This window comes from Sciurus carolinensis, chromosome 18 (genome assembly GCF_902686445.1).
Source record: "Sciurus carolinensis chromosome 18, mSciCar1.2, whole genome shotgun sequence".
In the NCBI taxonomy this organism is placed as follows: Eukaryota; Metazoa; Chordata; class Mammalia; order Rodentia; family Sciuridae; genus Sciurus; species Sciurus carolinensis.
The window spans coordinates 6,751,809-6,778,518 of NC_062230.1; the positions used below are offsets into that span (position 1 = coordinate 6,751,809).

Sequence of the window (26,710 nt, forward strand, 5' to 3'; positions counted from 1 at the left end):
ACCCTGTCTCCAGAGCCCATCTTCATTCTGCCTCCCAATTCCCTGTTAAGGAGAAGCTTCCCTCCCTTCCCATCCTCCTTACCCAGAGGAACATGGTTGTAAGGGTTTTAAGGTCACATGTACAAAGATTTGCCCCCCAGAGTACTACGTTTATATATTTGACTAAAAACACTCTGATCTAATAAAACACGTGCAGGCTGGACCTGAAGCAGAGTGAAGCAATGAGCCTTCCAGAACAGAAGGGAAAGGAAGGCAGAAGGTGCGCCTCGTGGGATCTCGGATACCGAGACATTTGCTTCAAAGTGAAGAAAGCAGCATTGCCAGTCTCTGAGCTTGCTGTGGCTTACTTACTTCGGGAACCATTTACAGTGAGTGGCTGGCCCTGTGCTGCCTTTTGCTGGCTCAGGTGGCTTTCTGACCTAGGAAATGCCCAGCTGAGCCTAAGCTCAGCCTAAACCCAGCCCAGCATCCCTGCAGACCCGCTGGCTCATCTTTGGGGACCTCAGATGGGCCTGGTCCTTTCACAGAGGTCCTCAAACCAACTAACTCCTCTCCCAGGCTCAAGTCCCAGCCAGCTGAAGTGGTGCCTCAGTCCCAGCTGCTTAGGAGGAGGGAGGAAGAGGAAGGTGAATCACGTGAGCTCAGGAGGCTGAGGCCAGCCTGGGCCACAGTTAGACACTATCTCAAGGCAGAACAAAAAGACAAAATGGAAACCCCAGCCCACGTCCTCCAGGAAGGCACGCTGGGTAACTCCCTCGGCTTCCTGGCACTGAGAGCTCCTCTTCCCTCAGCCCGCTCTCTAGGTTGGCCTGGGAGTCCGGGTGGGATGGGGTAAGGCCTGAGGTTCCCCTGCTCCACTGGACCGAGGCGAGCTCCTCCTGGTACAGCCAGGCCCTGCGCCAACCCCCACACCTTCCGCTTCGGGAAACAGGCCCACCTCTGCCGGTCCCCACGACAGTGCTGTCTGCATCCTGCAGAGACCCTGCCGGACACCGAGCCAGTCTTGTCCCCTCCATCCCAGACGTGGCCGCTGGACTGCAGTGGTGTCTCCCCACTGAACCACAGAAGGCTCAGGATCTGCATCTGCCAGAAGGCACAGTTCAAAGGAGGCATCTGAGCACGGTGGGCTGAAGTCGGGAGTGGGCCCACCGCCCGAGCCTTGCCCGCCTTTGCTGTGCGCCTCTTGTTGCAGGCGCGCATGCCCACCACCCTGTGCCTGCTCCCTGCTAGGCAAGACTGGAGGCTCTTACTGTGAGCCCGGGAGGAGCCACGGCCTCGTCACCAGGCCCCGGAGGCATCTCTGTAAGACAGAACCTCCACCTCCACTCTCCTGTGCATGTGGGGCTGGGGTGGGGGCCAGGCAAGTGCCGCCTGAAGCCGCAGCCCAGCCCTGATCCTCCGTCCTTCTGGCTTCTATTTCCTACTTGTTGTAGTTCAGGGAAACTCAGCAAGAAAGGTGCTAATTTTCATTTGGACTTTGGGGGAAGCATCTTTTGGGTCTCTGTGTACACCTAGGATGGAATGGGCTAGAACCATTTCCTGTGAGTACACACCAGTTGACTCTGCTTCCTGGCTGATGCCAGGGTTCTATGATGGTCCAGGGGTCGGGAGGACCCGCCTCTGGGAGTCCCTGGGTGACTGCTCCATCAGGTAGGTGACTATCCCAACATTTAATATTGTCACTGTCAAAATGGCAGAGGCGGTTTCCCTGGAGTGGCCCTGGAGCCAGTGCCTCTGTGAACAGTGACTGGACCCTCCCAGTCCTCCCCCTGCACCTCCAGTGGTGTCCTGGAGCAGGGCAGCAGAGAGCTGGCCAACCACTCCCCTGTCAGCGGGCAGCTCTGGCTGAGAAAATGTGTCACCACCTGCATCAGCCTGGCCAATAGCAAGGCCAGAAGAGGGTGGGGACGGGAGACGGCCGGCCCCTTCCTCTCCTCTCTGGCTCTGCCCCTGCTCACTTCCCCGGTGGCTACGTTCCCACCTTACAGAGACGGAAACCTGAGAGAGTGGAGGGAATTTAAGCCCTTCTCCTCCAGGAACTCTGTCTCAGTTGCTTTTTTGACCTTGACTCCTAAAACAAACCCACTAAATAGAAGCAAATTTTCCATGTGGCTTTTAGCCCAGTAAGAAAACAAGACACCTGGCTCCACACAATGGATCAACCAGCTGTCCTATGACAAGTAGTGGACATGGCTGTCACTCAGGAGCACTTCATGCCACCAGGCGGTGTCTTCTTCCCAAGTGGGTGGAGCTCAAGGCTAACAGGACCTCCCTGGTGTCACAGTCAGAGCACGACAGGAGAGGCTGGCTGCGGGAGGGGAGCACTGTGCCCCTTGGGCCAGGAGCACCTGTCCCACCTGACCCGGGAACTAGGTTTCTGTTCTTTGAATTCAGAGACATAATTTTGAAGTGCCACAGAAAGAACCAGGAGCCCGGATGCTCTCTGTTCTATTGGTTTGTTTTCTATTCTATTCTATTACCTGGCTCGCTGGTCCTCACTCACTGAACTGACCTCACAAAGACAACAGCACACAGTGCAAAAAGCACTGGGGTGCTTGGGGAGGGTGCCACTCGAGTTAAAAAAAATCAAATGGACAAATCATAACTACCTACACATTTATGGGGTATACCATGACGTTTTGTAAAAGATGCAGAATCATTAAATAAGCAAATTAACCTATTTGTAACCTCACTTAATATTATCATCATTATTATTATTTATCTTTTGGTACTGGGGATTCAACCCAGAGTTATATTACCACTGGGTGCTTTACCAGCCCTTTTTATTTTTTGAGACAGGGTCTAAGTTGCAGAGAACCTTGCTAAGTTGTTGAGGCTGGCCTTGAACTTTGCAGGGACTCTACCACTTTTTATGGTGAGTGATCTTGGAAGATAATGAGAATTTCTACTGGCTACCATCCCCCGCTGTACGATATATTTCAAAACCTATTTGGAAATTTGAGCCCCTGACCAGCGTCTCGCTCCCTGTTGCCCGCAGCCCGTCTGACAGCCCGTCCAACTCCACCACTGGGTTCCGCTTTCCCAGGTCAGTGAGGTCACGTGGCCTTGGTCCTCGTGTCTGCTCACTTCACTCAGGACGCCCTGCAGACGTTCCTGTGGTTGTGAACAGCAGGGCTGCCCTGGTCCTGGGCTGGCAGGCATTCCACGGTGTGTGCCTAGCATTTTCCTCACCCATTGGTGGACGCAGTGGTGTCCACGTCTTGGCCTTGTGCGTGAGGCTGTAAGGAACACTTGAGTGCAGGTGTCCCTGCAAAATGCTGAGTCCAGCTCCTCTGGACACATCCCCTGGTGTAGGGTCCCTCCATCAGATGGCAGGTCTGTGCTTGGTTTTGGGGACCCTCCCCACCGCACTGCTCTCCCTCCTCCAGCCATGTGGAGAAGCCCCGCCCTCCGCCTCCCCCAGCACCACCACAGAGGACGCATCTGTACCAAAGCGTGGAATGAAGTAAACTCTGGTTGATCACAGACACGCGGGACCATTGGTGCCCTTCAGAAAGACGCATGGTTAGTAGAGTAACAAGAACCCGTGGTACGATCGGACCCACTGCCACACAGAACAGACGTCCAGGGCAGGTGACACGGGGTCCCTGCACGCGCCCACCTGTAGACCTCTGTGGAAGAGACAGGAGGGACACCAGGAGGGACAGAGATCTAAAGCACTGAGTGCCTCTGCCTGAAAAAACACAAGTTCTAAAAGCCAGACTTCCTGGGAACAACAGCCTCTTCAGAAGCCTGAAGTCCCAGCAGAAGTAAGAGGGAGTAAGCGTGGCTGGTGAAGGGACAGGCACCTGAGGCGCTCAGAGGGCCCAGCTCCGTGCTGGCAGAGGTGTGGTTTCGCTCTGGCGACCTGGGGGGGGGGAGGGGGACTCTTGGGCTACCCCTGTGGAGGAGAGGGCTCACGGCACGTGTGCCCACTGCCAACAGCAGCCATGTCCCTGGCTGCCCCCAGGACAGGTGTCAACACCACAGCTGAGGGACTGCAGAGTGACACACAGACTGCCGCCCTCTTGGGCCCTGCTCGCTCTACCCTGTCCTGGCACACCACGAGGCAAGCCACGGGGCAGCTCCCACTGGGTTCAGATTCGCCAAGAAGTCGGCCGGGTGCGCAGGGGCTGACCAGGACCTCTGGGTCTTCGTGGAGCGGTTTTACAGTCAGAGGCAAAGCCACTCTGCCCACCAGGGCTTGTAGCTGGGCTCTCAAGAAAGAGCTCACCCACAGTTTCCCGAGGACAGTGGACGCAGCAGCAACCTCCAAGCCCAAGGACAAGTGTGCTGGGCCTGAGCGACGCTGAGCACCTGCACCCACAGCAGAGGAGGACGGGAGCTCCTTGGTGATCTGGGCAGGGTGACCCGAGGGATGCCGCTGCTGGTGGCACAGGGTCTGCTGAGGCTTCCAGACAGGAAAAGTGGCACTGCTGCCTGGATGTGGCCGAGGTGGCCATGGCCGAGAGCTGTCTCAGCAGCTTTGCCATCTCCTTATGATTTACGGCATCCCACCTCCTGTATCCCAGTGACAGGATACTTGCAGTTGTCCTCCCTGAAGTCCCTGATGAGGGCCAGGCAGGACCTGAGCATGGTGTGACTGCTCACCAGGGTGGCCCCACAGAGGTGCGCCTGCAGGCACGGTCAGGTGACAAGAGGGCGGGCATGTGGCCCAGGTTCAAGGGACCCCACCTGCCCGGCCAAGCCCCGTGGAGAAACGCCCCCCTCGATAAGCCCCGTCTCCCCAGACTTGCTTAGAAACGGGCGAAGCTCTGAGGAGGCCCAGCTGCCAGCGCGAGCCTGTGGTCACCTGGGCATGTCACGCCCCTAACCCACAAAGCCAACCTCTGGGGTCGGCACACGACGCGGGGACTTACTTTGCAGTAGTTTCTTCATCGTATTTGGTTTTCAGGTCAAATAATTCTGTTCGAGTTTTTTCCAGGGCTGAAAAGACAAGGGCAGAAAACTGTGAGGTAAGATGCTAATTGTTTAAATTAAATAAAGAAAGGAACACGTGCAAGCACTACGTCCCCATTTCAAAACAGACAAGAGGACAAAGGCAGGAAAAGTGGGACAGAAAGCCACCCAGCTCCACCTGGCCCAGTCCAAGCTGATCCTTTCTGAGTCAATTCCCTGTTATAGAGTATCTTTGTTTCAAAAATCCTTCCACACGTAACTGATAGGCATGCCCCATGACGATGCTTCAGTTGTATAAGACAGCACGTACAGCTAGCAATGGTGACACTCGATGACAGTCTGTGGCTGGTTTTACTATGTTATACTTTATCATTATTCTACTTGAGAAAGAAAGTCTGCTGTGAACAGTTCTTCCAGGTGACGCTGGCTGCCCTGTCCACCTGCACCTCGACTGCCAAGGGACCAACCTATCTACACCCCTCAGCAAGATCGCCCGATGGCACCTTTCTCAGGACACATCTCCACTGCTATGTGGTCACTGCTATGCACACAATTTCTTCCTCCTCCCATCTATGGGAAACTCACCCCTTTGCCTTAGCAAGGTGGCATGAAGTCTCTCCGTGTCTGGGCACAGGTGACCACAGTAAAGACCAGTTCCACTCTCAGAATACTGGGCTATGAAGCTGCTGGGTGAGGAGCTTGGCAGTGACCTTCCCACACACACCACCCGGCCAGGCTCCCAGCAGGCAGCTCGCGTCCCCTCTGGACCTGAGCATGACGTGTTCCTACCCTTCACCAGCACTGGGCTTTACCAATGAAGAAAAAGGCTGCTGACGTCTTCCTCTGGTCTCACCTGCCTCTCCCCCACCTTTTCTCACGTGTGAGCCGCTGGCACAATCCTGTGGACTGCATGTTCCTGTCCTTCGCTCATTATTCAACTGGACTGCTTCTCTATTTTCACGGATTTGTGGGTGGTCTTTATATAAATATCTCCTTTTTAAGATCTGTGGTGCTGGGGATGGAACGCAGCCCAGCATACGCTAGGCCTGCGCTCTGCCATGCCTCGGTCCCCACTGCTGGGTCTCTGCCGCCCTTTGGATGCTGTTCGCATCTGTTGAGTTGCTTGTGATTCTTTCCTGCCTGTCGCTAGTGTTTTAACCTGAATTACAATGTCTTCTAATGTTCTTTCCCACATGTACATTAAAGATACACTGCTGCTTCCCTTTCCAAAAAGACAGGAAAAGGGAGAAAAAAAAAAATTTTAAAGAAACTGCCAACTGTAGCATAACCTTTTTTGGTATCTGTTAAAATTTAAGGCTCTGCTATTACTGTTCTCCTTAACTTAGGGTAGAAATAAGTTTTTCCCCCTATTATTGTTCTAAATGAAATGTCAGTCCTTGACAGTTTGGTGATTTAGATGTGTTTGTTGGAAAAAAGAACAGGAAGAAAGGATGGCTGGTGGAAGCGGCAGCGGAGCCTCCCACCTCCACGTTCACAACTCAGCGCGGTGACTAATGGAGTCAGGCGAAGAGCTGGGCTGGGGCAGCACCGTGCAGCGGGCTCTGCGGCCCTGCAGCCTCCCCAGGAGTGACTGTGGGCTGGGAGGCACCTGCTCTCTCCAGCCCGCCCTGCGCCCGCTGACTTAGGATGAGGAGCACCGGACCTGTTTGCAGAGTCTGAAGTTTGTGTTCTGCTTCCTCCAGCTTCGAGGTGGTCGACATCTGTGTCTCCTGCAGCTGTCTGAAAAGCAAGAGAATGAAGCCCCATCGGTCACCTTGCCCACAAACCGGACGCCCTGTGCGGTGCGGAGCTGCACCATCAGCTCGCCTCTTTGGAGGCACAGCTGGCAGCAGCGCTCCATCAGCTGTCACTCTCCGTGCCCTGGGTACCGGGGCCCCCTGCTCGAACCTCCCACTCCCGGCTTTGCAGTTGCACGTTACGTAATGCGAAGGGTGCAGCGGGAGGACCTGACGTGTGGTGACTGGTGTGGAAGGTTATCCTAAATGCAACTTGTTCTCGAGATGCCAGATATTAAAAAGGGAAAAATACCATCATCACGCGCTCATTGTTTCCTGAAGTTCGCCCAGGAAGAGTGATACATTTACATTCTGCTGACACAAAGAAGGAATTTGTTGGGATAAAGGATGTACTAAAGAGATGTGACAGCTGTCCCATCTCGGCTGTAATGGAATGCAAATGGCACCGCAGTGCCGAATGGGAAGATGGGGAACGTCTCCGGCTGCACCCACACAGCCACGCTTCCCATGATCTCCACTAAGTCCCCTGGTCAGTGACAGCATTCCTTCCTCCTAATCGGCAAAAAGCTCTAAAAATAAGTTTATTATTTTTGCATCATATGAATATAACATATGTTCTCAACATAATGAACCTGGGAACATGGAAAAGGAAAAATGATACAGCTAAAAAAACAAAAAAACACTCAAATTTCCAGCCCCTGCAGGAAAGCACTGCTAGTACCTTTATGTATTTCAGTTATAAATCTAAGATATGCTCAGAGATTTTTAAAAAAAAAATCAAATTTTACATAAGCGTGGAAAAGTCCTCTCTTCTTTGGCTCCATTTCTACTCCTTGGATAGTTTGTATCTTTCTAAGATATTTCTGTATGTACAGAAATTCAGGGTAACAAGTAACTTACTACAGAATAATGTAAGTGAACATGCAACATAGTATAAGAAATATAAACTCATAGTTTCTATACTACAGTGAAATATAAACTAATACATAATGCAATACAATGAACTGCTTTAACAGGACAGTGTGAACATGTAACATGCTACAGTGTAATGTTAATTAATATGTGACACAGTACAGAACATAAAGTCACGTGTGACACACAGTGGTGCAATATAAACTAACGTGTCACACAGTAGGTGCACTGTGGAATGTCAACTAATATGTAATACACTACCATGAAATATGAACTTCCTACTCCTTCTTTCTTTTGTGGGGTGAGGGGCACTGAGCCTAGGGGTATTCCACCACTGAGCCGTCCCTTGCCCTTTTATTTTTTGAGACAGGGTGTCACTAAGTTGCTGAGGCTGGCCTCCCACTTGTGATCCTCCTGCCTCAGCCTTCACTTTCTACTACAAAAGGGATCATGAGATACAATGTATTCTGCCACTTATTGTTCTCATTTATTTCCATATTCTGGAAATGCTCTACTTTGGCATACAAAGCCATCCTTCATTCCTCTATGGAAACTTAGACTGTTCATAGTTTCTTTTTGTTAAACATTTCCTTAATGATCTTTAAGTAGATACTGTTGCATAATTTTGAGAGTGAATTTGTTGGATAAAATTCTGACAGAGGAATTATAATGGTCAAAGACTATGTGAAATTTGGTTTTGTTTTGATAGCTATTGAGAGACTTACCCACAAAACAAAAACAGAAATAAAAATACCTCATCAGTTTAAACTCCTACCAACAATATGTGAGAACGTTTTGTGTGCCCAGGCAGCACTGGTTAAAATCAAACTTGACATTTTACTGCTGAGTAGAGCTGAACGTTGTTCCTTTTATGAAACAGTTGCTTATCACCTCTGCCTACTTTTGGTAGGGTTGATTTTTTTTTTTCTTATTAATTTGCAAAAACTCTTTGCTTGTATAGAAAATTAGCATTTGTCTTATTTGGTGCAAATATTTCTTCCCAGTTTCCTTGTATTCTTGGAAAGATTTCTGCATTTAAAAATTATTCAAAACAAAATATGTATCCAAGTTTTCTTCCAGGATTTATGTGATTTCATTATTGATATTTAAATCCTGGGTTCAATTTGATGTTTTTGGCATGAAGAATGAGGAAATAGAGATCTAGCTTCATGCCCCGACAGTCAGTCATTCGCATCTTTTAATATAATGAATCCTTCTACCCAATTTGAAAAGCCAGCTCAGCAGCGCTCAGTTCCAGGTGAGCCTGTTCCCGGCTTTGGTGAGTGAGGCGGACTGCGGGCAGATGTGGCAGTCAGACTGGGGAGCTGCGTGTGCCCAGGCGTCTCCCACTCGGTGCCACGCTGGGCACGTCTCTTAGGTCATTCCCAACTCTACTGAACCGTGATTTCTAAGGCTGTATAACCCTCCAGGTAGCCAGGGCCTGCCTTGGACTCACCCGTTCCTCGAGGGAGGGCATTCTGATTGCCTGCACCCCGACCCACCATTAATGTGGGGGAGAGCTCTCTGGGCACCGAGCGAGTTCTCGAGGGGAATTTACCTCGGAGCAGAGCCACGCTAGCTGCCAAGAGCCCTGCTGTTACTTCTTTCTGAGGGCTACGTGCTGCCTGCAGAGCTGGGTGGCCCCCAGGACTGGCCTAGGTCCTTCCTGGAGGACTGCCAGAGGCAGGTGGGCGGGGCCCTCCGGAGTCCTGCTCCTACCTCTGACCCTGGTGAGCTACAACAGTTCAAGCAGGGCCAACCTGGGATTCATTTCTCTCTGCAAAATGAGATGGTATAGGCTGGGGCTGGGGCTCAGTGGTAGAGCGCTTGCCTAGCGCGCGTGAGGCACTGGGTTCGATCCTCAGCACCACATAGAAATAAATAAAATAAATAAAATCATGTTCATCCACAACTAAAAAATGTATTTAAAAAATGAGGTGGCGTGTGTTGCAGTCCATCTTGACCGCTCTGTGAAAACATGTACTGCAAGTAGCTGGCAGAGTTTCCGTGCAGAGTGGGCATGGGGTGAGTGGAAGCCGGCACGTTTCTTTTGAAATGAAGTCAGTTAACAGCACTTCCTGGAGGCTCCTGGGAGATACCTGAGCTTCTCCCACCACTGAGCCACATCCCCAGCCCTTTTTGTTTTATATTTTATTTTGAGACAGGGTCTTGCCAAGCTGCCACAGTGAGGCTCGGGCTGGCGATGGTCCTGCCTCAGCTTCCAGGCGTGGGCCATGGTCTTGTGCCGAGTGGCGCTGGGTCTGTAGCTGGAGCCCTGGGCACGCTGAGCATGTGCTGTACCTCTGAGCCACATGACAGCCCAGACACCCAAGGCCTTCACAGAGCCCGTCCTGCAGGGTTTGCATGGTGGTGGACAAAACCAGTGGGAAACACCTGACAACGCTGCCTGCCATTCCTGACCCAGCCTGGCACCAACTTTCAACTCTAGTTTAGAACTTCCTTTTAATGAACATATGCATTTCTTCGTGCTAGGGTGGCTAATAACTTCAATAACATATCCAAAATATTCTTAAAAATATGACTTATACAGGGGGAAGAGCCAGCTCAGCAGTCCTTACAGTGTTTAGAGATGATTTACCTTTCATTAAATTGTCACACTAGGGAAACTGGGGGCACAGTAGGCCATTAGAAAACCAGCACTCACATTGGTCAAATGACACACCCACATATTTCACTAACAGAGACTAAGCAGCTCTTATCGGAAATGCCTGGGACCATGAGTGGTCCAGACTTTGGAATTTTTTTTTGGATTCTGGAACATGTGAGGAGACTTTACTGGATGTGCATTTCTAATTTGAAAATCTGAAATGCTACAAAATCCTCAGCTATTTCTGTCTGGCACTGGGCTCAAACCCCAGAACCTCCTGCATGGTGAGCACGCGTCCTGCCACTGAGCACCCCCCAACCCCCAAGTCCCCTCGCTTCTTCAGCTCTTGAAAAGTTTGGGATTTTAGAACATTTCAGATTTTCAGTCAGTGAAGCTCTGCTCCTTGATTTCTGAAGCACTGAGGTCGTGAACAGACAAAACAGGAGAACCACCACCACGAGGTCCAAGATGGCGTGTGTGCACACGCAGGTGGGAGGGAGAGGGAGAGGAGAGGGATGTGCCGGGCCACCGCTCACTGCAGCGGGCGGGAGGAGCTCTTCTGCGCCCGGGGCCTTCCCCATGGGGGACAGTCATGATGAGGACCCTGTCTGTTCTAGCTCAGGTACAGCCGCCAGGTGCCACCTCATTAGCGACACATGCCTCGTCTCCTGGTGCCACCACTAGGGGCGGCTGGATCCCTTGCACTCAAGGTCACCCACAAAGGAAGGGTCCTGGCTGCTTTCTTTTTTTAAGCAAAACTTTGCCTCGGGCCCTTGGGACCTTGTTTACCCCCTGGGCTGGTTCCACAGGTACGTTTTCCCAACGGTCTCGTGGGTCTCGAGTCTCATTCAAGGGTGAAAGCTGACCACGGTGGGAGCCGGGACCACACTCACCTCTCCTTCTCAGCAAAATCATTTTGCAACTTGTGTTCCTTCTCGAGAGCAATCGCCTCGGCTTGGCTCTTCAGGGTCTGTTCGTATTCTCGGATTTTCTCTTTAAGTGCTTTTATCGTAACTTCTGCAGAAAGAAAGGAAAGAGAGAAAAACCTCCAGCGGGCTCCACGGCCGTGAGCACGGGCTTCCGTCACCAGTAGGATCGGCGGTTTTAAAACTTTAGCTCGTTCACCCCGACACAAAATCGATGCTTACGAGTCTCTTTGGAGACCTTTTACTCCCTAAATGTTAAATTGAACTTCCAGTGTTCAGGATGAGGAGGATCAATGGATTTTGCTGGGAAGGAGCGCTCTGGTGTCTCTAGCACACTTTAAGAAAAGAGGGGAAATCAATGGTAAAATATAATATCGTCGTATTGATGCGTCTTAATTAGCCCTCCACTGAGAGAAGATTAATAAAGTTTTAGTGTGGGTTTAAGTACTTTCTTACGGAGACCACAGTTCATCGTGGTGCACGCTGTGGAAAGGGGGCCGCGGGTCTGCAGGCCCGGCTGGGGGGCTCTGCTGCTTTCCCAGGGGCAGGACTCCAGGCGCTGGGGCCCAGGGCGGTCTCCTCGGCTGGGAGGGCCTGCCCTGGAGATGCTACTCTTCCAGGCCCCAAACGACCCACCCAGAAGGTGCCCTGTTTCTCCCCTCAAATGTCTGATGGGGTCACTGGTTTGACTTCTGTCTTTTCTTCCTCTAAGGAAGGCCCTTTGGGTTCCACATAATGAAAAAGGCCACAGAGAGCCCTCAGCTTTAGCCACGAGGCCGGGTGGCTTTCCCCGCCTGGCTGACGTGGTCCCACCTGGACCCACAGGCATCCGTGGGAATGCACGGGACCAGCAGCTGGAGGAGGCACCGTCGTGGAGTTGGTGCCCGCTGCCGCCAGCCCTGGCAACGCAACCATTCTGAGGAGTCTGGGGTCTCACTGAGCCGCTGGGGCTGCTTACTGACCAGCAAAGCCCAAGCCCGGGGCAAGTCATCCTGCAGCCCCTGGCCCTCTGCTGCTGCCTTGACCTGTGTCCAGGGCGTTCCCTGGCATCTCACCAGGCTCTCTAGCTGTGGGTAGAAGGTGCTGGCAGAGGAACCCTCACTGGCTGTGCCCAGGCCCCAATTCACTCATCCTTAATGGGGGAGGGGCCATAGTGCACAATTCAGAAATGCTTTTCCTGCTCTAACTCCTTTTTATTTTTTGTGGTACTGAGGAGGGAACCCAAGTCCTGTGTGGCAGGCAAGTACTCTACCACTGAGCCACATCCCAGCCTCAGTAAGCTGTGTGGGCCTTGGACTTGTCACCCTCCTGAGCTGGGGACTGCAGGTGTGCGCCATGCCCGGCTCTGCTCTAACTTCTTGGCCATCTATACGACAGCTCGGACTTTCAACGAAAAGCAACAGCACCCCAGACTTCCAAGTCATGATCAGGTCACACTGGGAAGACAAGAAGAAAGTGACTCCCCATTAGGAAAATTTGTTATCAATAAATAAAGAAGGGGGAACTTCTATCAAAAACAAATTCAAGAAGAAGTTGATACTGGCCGAGATTCCCCTGCTCTCAGGTAGTCTTCCAACAACCTCAATGGAGAGGAAGAGAACTGCCCCTGAGAAAGTAGCTCCTGATCAGGCAGGGTCACTTCCCAGGGCCACACAGCTAGGCAGTGACAACCAAGGGAACCGACCAGGTCTCTGCCTCCGGGGCGTTGGTTCTGGGCTTGGGCGATGTGTTTCATTTTATAAAGCCCCTCGGGGGGTTGCTGGGGAGAGAGCATTCCACGCTCTCAGGTAGTGAGCGACCCTGCGACGCCTGGAGGTGGGCGACTGGCCACACAGGGCAAGGGGACAGGAACCCCCAGGGCCTGTGGCTCCCATGGCGCCCCCCGCCCAGCAGCAGGCAACAGCAGACTCCACCGGAACCAAGGGTGGGCCTGTCGGAACCAGACGCCAGAGGTCACTGAAGGAACATGTTAAAGGAAGCTCCCTTTAGATAATGTCCCACTGCGAGCGGTGGCGTGCTCTTCTGGCAACCAGGAGCGCCAGGTCATCTTTAGCATGGGGCCGGGGGGAGTCTGACAAGAAAGGACTCCTCCTGGAGAAAGGGAGCACCTGACCCCGGCTTAATAAGCCCAGTGCCTGCTTCCAAGCAGGACAGGGCTGTCCCTTCGAGTTCCCAAGGCCCACCAGAGCCAGAACGAGGTGGGGTCTGAGCTGGCATGGGCTCCCCCAGCCCACCCTGCCACCCCCCACTCTAGCAAGGAGGTCCTGCTGGCCCAAGGGCTTGAGCACTCCGAGGGCCGTGGGGGACACGCAGAGACCCGATGGGGGGCCGGGCAGCTGCTGCCCTCACGGCCCAGGCCTGTCTGTTCTGCTGGCTCCTCCCACACTGTCCTGGTCCCCCGAGACCTGGGTGAGCAGCCCCCCCGCCCCCGGTCTGTCTCTGGCGCCCACCACCAGCTCCCCATCAGCCCCTAGGGCATCAGGCAGGAGGCCTGGAGGGGTGGGAGCTGCTCTCCCCGACTCCTCGCCCCTCAGGCAGAAGCAGTCAGGCTGCTGTGACTTGGAGTTGGGAAAACCTGCAACTGCGGCAGAGGGGCTGGGATTCCCCAAGACACAGACGCCAGGAGGCTCCGGGCTCCACACACATCTGGGTTTTAGGTGCAGGCTCTTTGTTCCTCCCTGATGGAAAAGTGAGGCCCCCTCTGCCCCCTCTGCCTTGCTGACGTTGGGCAACCACACCAAGGAGCTGTTTTCTTTCATTAGAGTGGTAATAAGTAGGTGAGGCCGACACGGAAGGCCAGTGCGTAAGCAGCAGCCTGCACGATGCGTCTCGTCTGCAGCCAAAATGGATCAGCAGCAATTACTAAATGACTTGCTGTGTGTGACCCTTTGATCATGAGCTGGCTCTCTGACAGGTGGCGCCCGGAGGCAACACATCAGTCTTTTAAGAGGCAGATCCTATCACATGATATGCGAGAGGAATTTTCAGAGAATCCTGATCAGCCTGGTCTGAGGGCAACAAAGTCATGCAGTTTTGTGCAGAGGAGAAGTCTGACTCCTAAATGGCTAAGCGGCATCGTTAGCTCTCTTTAACGACTCTGCTTCTTGCCCCACCCTGGCTTCACCGCGTGGTAACAACTACAGCCGGTCTCGATAGCATGGGAGGCAATCAGGGAAGGGACGACAGGCAGGGGCCCATCCGCGCCAACCTTGGTTCCTGACTTGGGCGAACTCCTTGCCGTACTCCTCGAGCGTCTCCCTAAGCTTCTGGTTCTCGGTCTCGATGTCGTGCAGGCGCTGCACCTTGAGCTGCAGCTGCTGCCCGAGGTCCAGAGCTGGCACGGGATCTGCACGAGAGGAGAGCACGCGTGAGCCCTTCTCTGGAGGCAGAGGCTTGAGCAGGCCTCCAGGGTGCCCGGGCAGCCCCCGCAGGCTCCCCCGGGGCCGGTCCTCTTCCAGCCTGGGACAGGGCAGGTGTCACCCACCCCAGGACCCTCAGGTGCGAGGACAGGTGGGGCGGCTGCGGGTTCACTGGCCCGCTGTGGTGCGGAAGTGATTTTCACTCTTCGATCTGACACCAAGGGAGACGTGGGCAGCGAAGGCAGGAGCCCCAGGAAACCACCCCAGACCACGGCTGAACCTGGAGGACCTGGAAGAACTCTGAGAGGGGCGCACGGACCACAGGACACATTAAGGGACACTTTCTCATCTAAGTGTCCCAACACCAGGAAAGAGACATAGGACAGAAATGGAACTAAAGGTCCAGGATGTAGAGAGCTGGCCCAGAGTGGCCAGGCTAGCCGGTGGGCACAGGTCTGCTGACGGAGGGACGAGAGAAACCCTTGGACTCTGTGAGAGGCCACCCTCTCTCAGCACAGGATCCTCCTCCTGGCTGTCCTGCTTCACTGATGGAGGCTGGGAAGAGCCAGTGAAGAGCAGTGGCTGATCCCAAGACAGACCCTACTGAAGCACAGCTGGTGACCCAGCACACCCTGCTACAGACCAGTGTCCAGATAGCAGGAGGCCCCCAAGCTCCTGACTGTGGTATAAAGAGCAGAACACCATTCAGGCCAGGACTGTGAGGTCTCGTGGCCAAATGAACGTGCTCTTGCCATCCATTTACTTAACACTGGACTTTAGTCTAAAACTGGAGATCGCAGACATGCAATTTACAGGCTGACTCTGGGCCTTCAGCTTAACCCAGATACAGTACAAGATGGCAGACATTAGATGTGGTTCTGTCAGTTCAGCACGCCTGGCTCCTTCTGCAGCCTACGGGGCAATTATGATCCACCTGCTGGGCAGCAGCGAGGCACTTCCTTTAGGGTTCTCAGGCTGTCAGAGCAGAATACCCAAGTCCACGGGGCTTGGAAAGATTATTGAACTTTTTCTGGCTTGGGCGCCAGTATCACTTGTGAGACGGCTGCAGAGATTTAGTCTCCTGTGGAGGAATGCTAAACACCGAGCTTGGTGGATCAACAAGGGTATATATTCAAGGGCTCACTTAATTTTCAAATGCCAGAGTCATTAATTTTTTAGACCACCCTTGGTTCCTGGAAACTAGGGCTGGGTCCGCCATGCCTCAGTAAGCGCGTCCGGCAGGAGCCAGGAGCTCTCTGCGGTGCCGCTGTCCCTACAGAGTTTACACGAGCCGGCCCTGGCCGTGTGGAGCCCCGCCAGTAGAGCCGAGTGCGGGGTCCACCCCAGCGCTGCTGGTCATGCACAGCCCTGCCCGCTGGGCATTCCTCCTGCGTGTGCACAGAGTCTGTGGCTGTGTCACTTTCTCATTTATGGCTTTTCATTATTATTTTAATCAGCATTAAAATATTTATGCTAAATTAGATTTCAAAAGCTATTTTGGGGAGATGGTTCTGTTAAGCAGGAGTAGCAATAACAGGAAAAATGGCATTCTTGGAAACTTCAGGTGAGGTTTTTTTTTCTTTCTTTTTAAAAATGTCAGCGTCGCCCAGGTCAACCTTGCCACCCCTGCCCGACCTCCATGGCCTGGCGCGGGTAAGTGGCCAGGGGAATTGGCCTCCTCCACCTGGAACTGCAATGTGCACTGACCCCCAGTCAGGGAAGGACAGTGAGAAGGAAAACAGGCCAGCCTGGGACGTGCCAGCCACGCCACTTGGGGCGGCTTTCCCGAACGACTATAGGACCAATCGTATTTAAAAAAACGAAGTTCATGCACTGCAAGTCCTGCCCTAAGGTTCCCATCAACATTTCCAGCCCATTCTTTTTAAGAGGTCGGGACCCTCTACGTCTGCTCCAAAGGAAAAAATATCTTCTCCTGCAATTCAGCCAAGAATCCAGGGACATATGAAAATACCTCGCACATGATCAAGTGAATAGCAACTAGATCTTCTGATGAATTTTCAGAGCATTGTACTGTAAATGAAAATCCTGGCAATCTCCTCATTATTCATTATGGCATCTATATTTAATTGAACACTATTAGAGGTTAATGCCTGAGTGGCAAATATGGTCACAGGGTAAGGAACGAACCGAATGTTCAAACACCTCCGTGTGCTCAGCTCCAAACTTTACTGTAGCTGAATGACTAAATGCCGACAGTATCTGAATATTGTTTTGGGATATGTGAAAGGCATTGCTAAAGTACCTCTTAGGCTTAATTTTTATTACTTGTATTAGAGAACAGCTAATTACCACATGACAATATAATGACTCTAGCATGTTTGGGCTGGAGACCAAAACAATGAATTTCGGCATGCCAAACCCCAACCTGCATGTTAATCTGGGGAAATCACAGCTTTTTGTCTCGTTAATGATTTCCAATGCCATCTAAACCCCTCAGAAGTATTGTTAGGTCTTCTACTGCACGTCAGAAGCCTCCAGTCGCAGTAGCTTGGTTAGGAATTGTCCAGAGGAGGCAAGAGAACACCCGTCTGTAACAGAGAAACACAGAATCCCACAGGCCCGTCTTCCCGCCTCCAGTTCAACACGGTTTGCCATCAGCTCCATCCGCCCGATGTGATGAACTTGCAAAGTGTTTTACAATCATCTAATAATTTCTAAGACACTCTGAGCTTCTGTGTAGCCCATTACGCAACACAGTGGGTCTCAAAGAACATAATTATAACAAACAACAGCAAGGCCTCCACCTACTTATTCAGCACCTTTTGCCAAGGACAGGGACCATGATTTCATTGATTCTGCCATCACAGGCAGAGGTTGGGGGAGGGCCCTACAATGTCAGGTGCTGGCATCTCCCCCAGGGACAGGAGCGGAACGAAGCTGGCCAGGCAAACAGGCACGCAAAACTCTAATTAAGAATTCTGCTCCCCGAGCCAGCAGTCATCTCAATTACACTGTCTCTTCAAGTACTAATTTAACAAGTATTTCCTAAGCGACTCTCTGCTCTGGGCAAGGCCTGGGTTAGGCTCTGGGACAGCCTCACAGCAGGTATATCAGGTGCGAAAGGAGCAAAGGCAAAGCAAGAATGCCCCTCTGAAGGCCAGGGTCCTTCGAGGAAGAGGCATCACCTGGGCACAGAGAACTTGGACCCACGGAGGCTGTGGGTTCAGATGCAGTAGGCAGGGGGGCAGGGAGTATGGAGCACTCAGTTTGCGGCCAGCAGCTGGTGTGCATCCCATGATGTCAGCACTGTCCTGGCTGCCAAGGGGGACGTGGTGGGGAGCAGATCTATCCTGGAGGCCAGGGGTGCAGCTCAGTGGTAGGGCATGTGCTCAGCATGTGCGAGGTTCTGGGTCCCACCTTGGGGGCAGGGAAGCTCGAACATCCTAGTGAAGTGAAAGACAGGAAGCAAAATTCAACAAGACAGAATGCCTTCAGGTACTAACAGGTGTGCAGAAAGGGAACAAATCTGGACTCAAATCCCCCGGGGAGGGGAGTCTAGAGGAGGGGGGTCCTAGATGGGGGCAGGGGCAGGAAGGCTCTGAAGAGGTGAGCTGGGAGGGACAACTGGTACCGAGGAGGAGCTTGCTGAAGATTCACACTAAGCAGAGGCAGTAGCCAGTGCAAAGGCCCAGTGGTGAGCGAGTGTGCCATAGTCAAGGCACAGAGGGAGCCAGGGTGGCTGCTGTGAAGAGAGTGATACAGGAAAAGTGGTAGCAAGGTCCTGTGAACGAGGAGTTAAAGAAAAATATGAACACAATGAGGAGAGAAATAGAAGATGTGCAGAAGTAGCAAACTGCATCCTAGAACCAAAACTACAAGGTCTAATGAGCCAGAGGCCCAGGTGGGGATCACCTCCACTGCTGGGAGACCGTCAGAAGAGGCTGGCCTGCAGGCATGAGGCACCGGGCACGGGCAGACCGCTGCAGGACTTCACACCACACAAGGGTCTGCCGGCTTTCCACTGGCAGAGCAGTGAAGCTTAATGATGAGCTCTATAGTTTTCTTTAACAAGAGCCAAGTGCTCCAAATTAGCTACCCTGTTCTTTGATTGCAAATGGTTGTCACATCAGTGACAATGTCACATTGCCTGACAATGACAAAAATATTAACACACAATCGACGTCTTTGAAGTAAAAATGATACTTTAATACTTGGTGGGAAAAAATTACTTCTTGAAAGAAACTCATGCTAGAGTGACAACGTTTTAAAGTCGACTTTGGAAATGCCCCCATCACCACGTGTACCTGTGTGAAAAGGCAACATCATCCCCTACCAAAAGTCTCCATGGCCCATGCAGCGCAGGGGGAGTGCAGAGCAGTGGTTTAGCATGGGGGCTGGACTTACCGGTGTGTATCCCTGACAAGCCACCTCTGTGCAGTTTCGCTGCTTCTTCTGTAAACTGGGCACAGTAACTGTGCTATATCATGAGGCCCCTGTGAGGACTCATGTGGACAACTGCCACACATGTGAGTGCTTAGCACTCAGTAAGTGCCACCTATTATCTACCAACTCACACCTGACTACACTTCTGCCAAGGGAGGCTTCAAACCATTTGTTACTAATATAAAATTGCAACAGCTTCTTACTAGCTAGCAATAAAAATTGAGTATCAGGGAAAATGAAAATTTAAGAGTTTCAACAAATAACTTTTCCTAATTGGTATACAGGTTTTGAAAATACAAATTAAGTTGTAATGAAAACCAATGATGACCTTCTTTGGTTTGGATCTATGAATCTTTGGGAGTTATCTTTTCCAGGCATTTGTAACAGTGATTAAAACCAAGTATCAAAATTATCAAAACTTGGAGACTTCCGTTTCTAGTCACGATAGATTCCTAGCACTGGACTTGCCCTCTGGCCATGAACAACTAGAACACCAGGCAAAACACAGAAAAGAACATGACCAGCAGAGCAGGATAGAGGCCTGAGTGAAGAGAAGTGGGCAGGGTGAGCCCTCAGTCACCCAGCTGTCTGCCAGGAAGTGCTCTGTGAACAGCTGCTCAGGGAGGGGACCCAAGCAAAACCCAGCATGACCTTTCTGGATCAAGAGACATAGTAGTTTGGAAGATTGCAAGGCTGGAACATGCAGGGCCCAACACTGAGAAAGCAGGACATGTACACAGAGCTACAGGAATTTGCAGAGGGATAATGTAGAGCCTAAAGCGAAGGTGCACATGCCTAGGGTGAAATCCATGAGGCTGAGCAGAGAACCACAGGAAAGTCTAAGCCGAAATCTTCCTGAATTTGAGGTTTGGGAGACTGCTGAGTTAAAAACAGCCAAAGAGGGGGCTGGGGAGATAGCTCAGTCAGTAGAGTGCTTGCCTTGCATACACAAGGCCCTGGGTTCGATCCCCAGCACCAAAAAAAAAAAAAAAAAAAAAACACAGCCAAAGAGGAGAGGCTTGGTCATGATTCCAGATTCAGTAAAGATACCATTCTAGGGCCTCCCTAGAATGCAGGGCTTAACTAACAAAGGGTAGTCCAGAACCAACATAAAGCTAAAAACACGCCTCAGAACAATCAAGCCAACCTGCAATTAATTTAACTCCCAATCCAAACTTTAACACTCTTATTAAGAGATAATAAAATACAGACAATGTCCAACATCCTACTGAAAATTACTAGACATGCAGAAAAACAGGAAAATAAATGGGGGAAATAGGTTAGTAAAAACAGAACCAGAAATGAGGGAATGGAAACAAACTAATATTCGCCAAAAGAAGTTTTCAAACCATTTGTTATTAAGATAAAAGTGCAACAGCTTCTGAATAGTTAAGAAAGCAAAATTGAGTATCAGGGAAACTAAAAATTTATCAGTTGAGTTTCAACAAATACATTTTCCTAATTGGTACACAAGTTGCAAAAATACAAATCCAATCACCCTAAAGGAACCACTAAAATTCAATCCAGAGTTATAGCTAACAATGTAACTGGGGAGGTAAAATAAAGTACTCAATCTAGATTTTGGAGACAAAGACTAGAACAGTTGTTATAAGCATGGCCAAGGATTTAAATAAAAATATGAACACAATAAGGGGAGAAACAGGACAAATAAGAATCAAATGGAATTTTAAAGCTTAAAATGCAAAACCTGAATTTTAAAAATTCATTAAATTAACTTACCAACACAATAGGTACTGTAGGTAGAAAAAAAAAAAAACAGTGAATTCAGACAATTATTCAAACTGTTTGAATAGAAGAGTAAATGCCAATATGCACAACTGAATTGCTAAAAACAAGAATAAAAACCTAAAATCTTGTCAAGCAGAGAAAAGATGATTAATTATGTTCAGGAAAAGAAAGATAAAAATAGTTGGACATCTGTCAGAAAGAGTTACAAGAACAAAAACCACCAGCAATTTTATACCCAACAAAAATATCCTTTAAAATGTTAGGGCAAGGTCAAGATTTCTTTTTCCAAGCTGAACAAAGGTGGACGGAATTCACTGCCAGTGCACCTCACCATAAAAACTTTAAAAGAATTCTGTAGCCTGAGAAATGAGGCCAGGTGGGAATCTGGATCTCCACAAAGGCACAAACCACACCAGAAATAGTAAATACATGGGTAAAAATAAAGTACTACTTCTCACTTTAATTTTCTTAAGAGATAGTTGGCTAAAGTAAAAGTAGTGATATTGTATTGTAGGTTTGTAAGAAATGTAAAAGTAAAATGAGTACCAATAGTCAAAGAGAGAGGGAGCAAATGAAAGTCCATTGTGCAGTTCTTACGCTGCACGTGAAGGGGTGAGATATTTTAAGAAATAATGTGGTAAGTTAAACATGGCTAGTCTGTGCCTTCACGTATTCACTCAGATTAAAAAAGTGTTACAGCTAATACAGTAAATGGCGAGATAAAATCAAAAAGGACTCTATCAAAAGAAAGCAGAAGGGGCTGGGCTGTGGCTCGTGGTTGAGCCACCTGTGACATTCTGGGTCCTTGGCACCACTTACAAATAAACAAACAAACAAAGGTATAGTGTCCATCTACAACTAAAACATTAAAAAACAAAGCAAAGCAAGAAAAACATAACTACAATAAGACAGGTGAGACAAACACAAAGAGTGGCATGGAAGACTTCCCCTCAGCCTCGAAAGACAATGTTTAACTTTCCAGGGGAGAGGCAGACGGCCAGAGTGGATCTGGAAGGCAGGGCATAACTATTTACAAGAGATGTGACACAAATGTGAAGACATGGGGTAACGGTAAAGGTTAGAAACAGACGCAACACGAAAACACAAATCAAAAGAAAGCTGGAGTGCCTCTTAAGGAAATCTGACACAGAAACTTCAGAACCAGGAAAACTACCAGGAATGATGATCCCCGTATAAACCCAGAAGACCCAGAAGGATGAGAAGACATAGAATCCTAAGGTAACGACGCCTCCAAACAAAGCTTCAAAATCCATGAACCTAAAGCTGATGGAAATGATAGGAAAAAAGCGAAGTCCACAAAACTCCTTTCCCATCAGCTGATAACACAATCAGACACAAAATCATCCTGGATACGAAAGACTCGTAACCCTCCAGCAACTTGGCCTTTGAGAGAACCGTCCCCCCCCAACACCTACAAAACACAGAGTACTAACAAAGAAAAATTATAAAACAAGTTTTGATCAAAATTCCTACAGAGCATATTCTCTGATCACAATGGAATAAAAGAATGTCCCAAAGACTCCACTTTAAGAGAAAAATTAAAAAGCTGGGCACGGTGGCAATCACCTGTAATCTCAGAAATATGGGAGGCTGAGGCAGGAGGAGTTGTAATTCAAGGGCAGGCTCAGCAACTGAGCAAGACCCTGTCACAAAATAAAATAAAAAGGGCTGGGGATGCGGCTCAGTGTTAGAGCTCTGCCTAGCATGTATGAGCCCCTGGGTTCCATCCCAGAACTGTGGGGTGGGTGGGGAAAAGCAAATTAAACCCAAAGTAAGTAGATATGAGCAAACAGGAAAAGAAAGCAGTAGGGTTGAAAAGGGAAAGAGAGAAATCAGTGCAAACAGTAGCAGAGTTTCTGCATGTTGAGTTTGACTTTTTAAAATTGGTGCATTATAATCCTACACAACAGTTGGATTCACTGTGCCAGATTTACACATGAACATAACAGAATTTGATTCTGTACTGTGACTGAACCCAGAAGCATTCTGACTCTGAGCCACATTGCCAGCCCTTTACAAAAAAAATAAAATAAAAATAAATTGAGACAGGGCCTTGGTATTTTGGCCCAGTTTGGCCTCAAACTTGTGATCTTCCTTGTCTCAGCTTCCTGAGAAGCTGGGATTACAGGCATGCACCACCATGGCTGGCAAGAGCTTCTAGCCAGGCCAATCAAGGGAAAAAATGAGGAGTCACGGATCCCAAGAGCAGGAAATGAAAAAAGGGACATCAACACACATCCCATAGATAAAGATGACAAGATATGATAATCAACATGATGCCAAATACATTTGCTAATCTAGGTGAAAATTTTAAAAATTTCCCATTTATCAAAACTGACTCAAGAAGAAATAAAAAATGTGTTAGTCTTATATATTAGCAATAATGGTCCTATACTTGCTAATGAAGATAAATTTGAAATTAAAAATGTTGCAACAAAATCCGAGGCCTAAATGGCTTCTGTTGAAGTAGTTTTCAAGGAAATAACAGAAATGCCATGTTTCAGCAATGCGGGCACGGGCAAGAGTGCATAGCACATCCCAGCGCATTTCACAAGTCTAGAGCTTCCTGGTCAATAAAGGCAATAAAGGGAAAAAAAAACCTGTAAAACTACAGTTTTACATTCCTCATGAATTTAAAGGCAAAAATCCTTAACAAATTTTAGCAAATTAAATCCAGCAAAATTTACAAAGTGTAATATCATAACCAAGTAGGATTTATCCCAGCAATGCAAGGTTGGTTTAACATTTGAAAATCAAACTACATCACCATATTAACAGAATAAAGGAGAAAAATTACATGATATCATAGATACAGGGAAAAAATATAAAGGTTCAATGATACCACCTCATGAGAAAAACCCTCAGGAAGCGAGGAATAGAAGGGTTTCCTCAGTCCATGAAGGGATTCCAGAAGAAAATCTGCAGCTCAGATGATGCTTCCTAGGGAGATCGGAGCCCTCCTCCCACGTGGGGAGCACTCTGCCCCCACGCTGCACTCAGGAGCCAGTGCAAAAGCAAGAAAAGGGAATGAACACACACAACCAGAGAGGGAACCCCACAGAAAGATGGGATGCAGAAGCCAGAACAAGACTTTGACCCATTGAACCTGAGGTTTACAAAACACGCCACTCAACAACCATAAAAGGTTATTTCTCTTCAAGGGTAGATGGAACATTCCAGAAAGAACATCCTAGGGAAAATGTAAAACTTCCACAAACTTCTGGAATGAGTACAGAAAGGTGAGAGAGATGATATTATGCAAAAATTAATTATATGTCCATATAAAGGCAACAAGCAATTGAAAAATAAATGTATAAAGAAAATGCCATTTCTATCCAGTGTTCAAGAGCATGCCCTATGGAGGTGTAAGCTGAACACAGCATACCCGGTATGCACTGTCAAACTGAGAGAAACTGAAGGTGACCTAAATATATACAACCACGTTTGGGTTGGAAGGTTCCATGGTGTTCCCAATTTTCCTCCAGCTGGTCTACAAAAATGGTGGATTCCTGATCAACATAGAGGAAGGTGTGTCTGCAGACACCGATAGGCTGGATCAAGAGTCCAGACACTCGGGTAGTAGCCAAAACAAATTTGAAAAAGACCATCAAAGATGAAGAACTTTTGTTACCTGATTTAGAACAGACTGGAAAGTCACAGTGAACAGTACCGTGTGATGCTGCAGAAGGACAGATGTACAGACCAGAGAGGCAATGCAGGGTCCAGGGGACGCGCACAGTCCACCACTCTGACCTCACACCACATACAAAGCTAACTCAGAAAACATCACAAGCAGAGGGAAAAAATGACCATGACCTTGGGGTAGGCAATCATTCCTTAAAACAAAAAATGAGAGAGAGAAAAAAATTTATTTAGTAGCTCAGTGGTAGAGTGCTTGCCTCGCACATGTGAGGCATTGGGTTCGATCCTCAGCACCACATAAAAATAATAAATAAAAATACTGTGTCCATCTACAACTAAAAAAAGAACCTATTAAAAAAACTTCTCTTTAAATGACAACAGACTGAGAATATATGCAAAAATATACCTGATAGCAGGTTTCTATGTAGTATATTAAAAATTTACAACCGAATACAACAACTCTTTTAAAATGGGCAAAAGACTAAAGAGGTTCTCAATGAAGATCTATGAATGACCAAAAAGCACATGGGAAAATATTCAGCATCATTCATCATTAGGAGAATACAAATTAAAACCGAAATGAAGTGGGCTCACTAGATGTCTAACATCCAGCGACACCGTGGAAAGGTGAAGAGGAGCAGAAGTGGAACGTGCTCTGGAAAACAACGTGCCGTCTTTTCCCTTCTCCTTCTCCTGGTGGTGCTGGGACTGAACGCAGGGTGCTCTACCACGGAGCCATAGCCCAGCCCTTCTGAAAATTGTATTTTGGGGCAGGGTCTTGCTAAGTTGCTGAAGCTGGCTTTGAACTTGCGATCCTCCTGCCTCAGCCTCCCCAGTAACTGAGATTAGGCGGGGCCACGGCCCAGCCCAGCCTGGCATCTCTTACAAGCTAAGTGTGCAACTGCCCTGTGAGCAGGGCACCCGCCTGGAAGGAACGAGAGAGGTCCATGTGACCACCCTGAATGTTTACCCTGCACTGATTTGTAAGAACCACAAACCTGGAACAAGGGGGATGGACAAGCAAACACCGCACGTGCAGATGGCAGACAAGCTCGCGGCAGCAGGGAGGAAAGTCCGCGCCCTGGTGGTGAGAGCCAGGCCGAGCACAGGCTGTACCGCCCGACACCCGCCAGCTGCAGCTCCGGGCCAGCCGGGGGCAGGAGGGGACCCCCTGGCCTGCGGCTCGGCAGGCCAGCTGTGGTCACGCACTCTCCACTTCAGGTATTTTCGACCTTGATGGGGTTTTGGGGCCCACCCCATCACGAGTCGGGAGCATCTGCATACACTGATTCCATTTCATGAAGCTCCAGGAATGACAAATCTCGTCCAGGCTAACAGAAAGATGATCACAGGTTGCTGGGGTTTGAGATTATAAGGGAACTTGAGAGATGACAGACCTGTCCTATATCTGGATTGTGAGGGTCCCACAGCATCACACTACAACCCTGAAACGAGCACATCTACTGCATGTGAATCATACCTCCATCAAGGTGACGTCAAAGTGTAATTTTCAGGGCTGGGGATGTAGCTCAGTGGTAGAGAAACTCGCTCAGCATGCTCCAGGTCCTGGGCTTGATCCCCAGCACCACCAACCAATCCCCCAACAAAATGCACACACACATGTATAATTTTCAGAGAGCTACAAAGCCTCTTATATTGCTAATAAAATAATTTTAATTCCCTTTCACCTGTCAGCACGGCCTTTTGCTCTATTTAGACTGGTTTGCAACGTGCTAACACATGGCTGTAACTACACAAGCGTGTCATGAGGACATGAGAACAGACCCGGCTGCAAAACCAAACATTTCTATTCTTGAGCAAAAGCAGTTTGGAGACCAGTGACCTGGCCAGACTGGTCTGGCTGCCCGGCCAAGACAGAGGGCAGGTGCACCAGGCAGGACAGGAACAGTGGCAGCCTGTGACAGGAAGGGCTTGGATGGGGACACTCCTGGAGGCTGCATCACCAGGACTAACCCACAGACTGCCTGTCAGGTGCAGCCTAAGCCACTGCACGGATGAGTGCCACTGACCGTCCCTGGAAGGCCTGGCTCTGGGCTGTCAAGGGCTCGGCCTCATGATGTGTGGACTGAAAAGCCCCCTCCCATCTCCACAGACCCAAGGCCATGTCTGCACAGAGCGCCCTGGGGCAGCAGGGCCGCCCTGCCGTCGGCCGGGTGAACGTGCCCCTCTGAGCCCACCCAGCTGATGACATCACAGCGCAGCAGACGCTACTTTTCGCCAGGGCACTCTAGGCTAATGTAATCATACGATTACATAATTAACCCAGCTGTCTCATTAAGAAAATCAACTGGAATTCAGGGCATAATTAGTCATACAGCAATTAGCATGCTGATGAGGGACTGATGAAAGCTGTCTAGATACCCGCGTGCCAGGACCACCCGGCCACGGCCC

At 49.7% G+C, this 26,710-nt stretch overlaps 1 protein-coding gene across 10 annotated transcripts in view; it reads right to left on the minus strand.

The window, feature by feature from the left end:
- Positions 1 to 26,710, minus strand: part of Cux1 (cut like homeobox 1) — a 316,806-nt gene that overhangs the window by 111,195 nt on the left and 178,901 nt on the right. For all 10 annotated transcript variants that reach the window (XM_047533876.1, XM_047533875.1, XM_047533874.1 and 7 more), the window contains exons 5-8: positions 14,332 to 14,469; positions 11,091 to 11,214; positions 6,584 to 6,660; positions 4,881 to 4,947 (exon numbers count right to left, since the gene is read on the minus strand). In XM_047533876.1, coding sequence (XP_047389832.1) covers positions 4,881 to 4,947; positions 6,584 to 6,660; positions 11,091 to 11,214; positions 14,332 to 14,469 — 406 coding nt within the window. The remainder of the gene's footprint in view (positions 1 to 4,880; positions 4,948 to 6,583; positions 6,661 to 11,090; positions 11,215 to 14,331; positions 14,470 to 26,710) is intronic.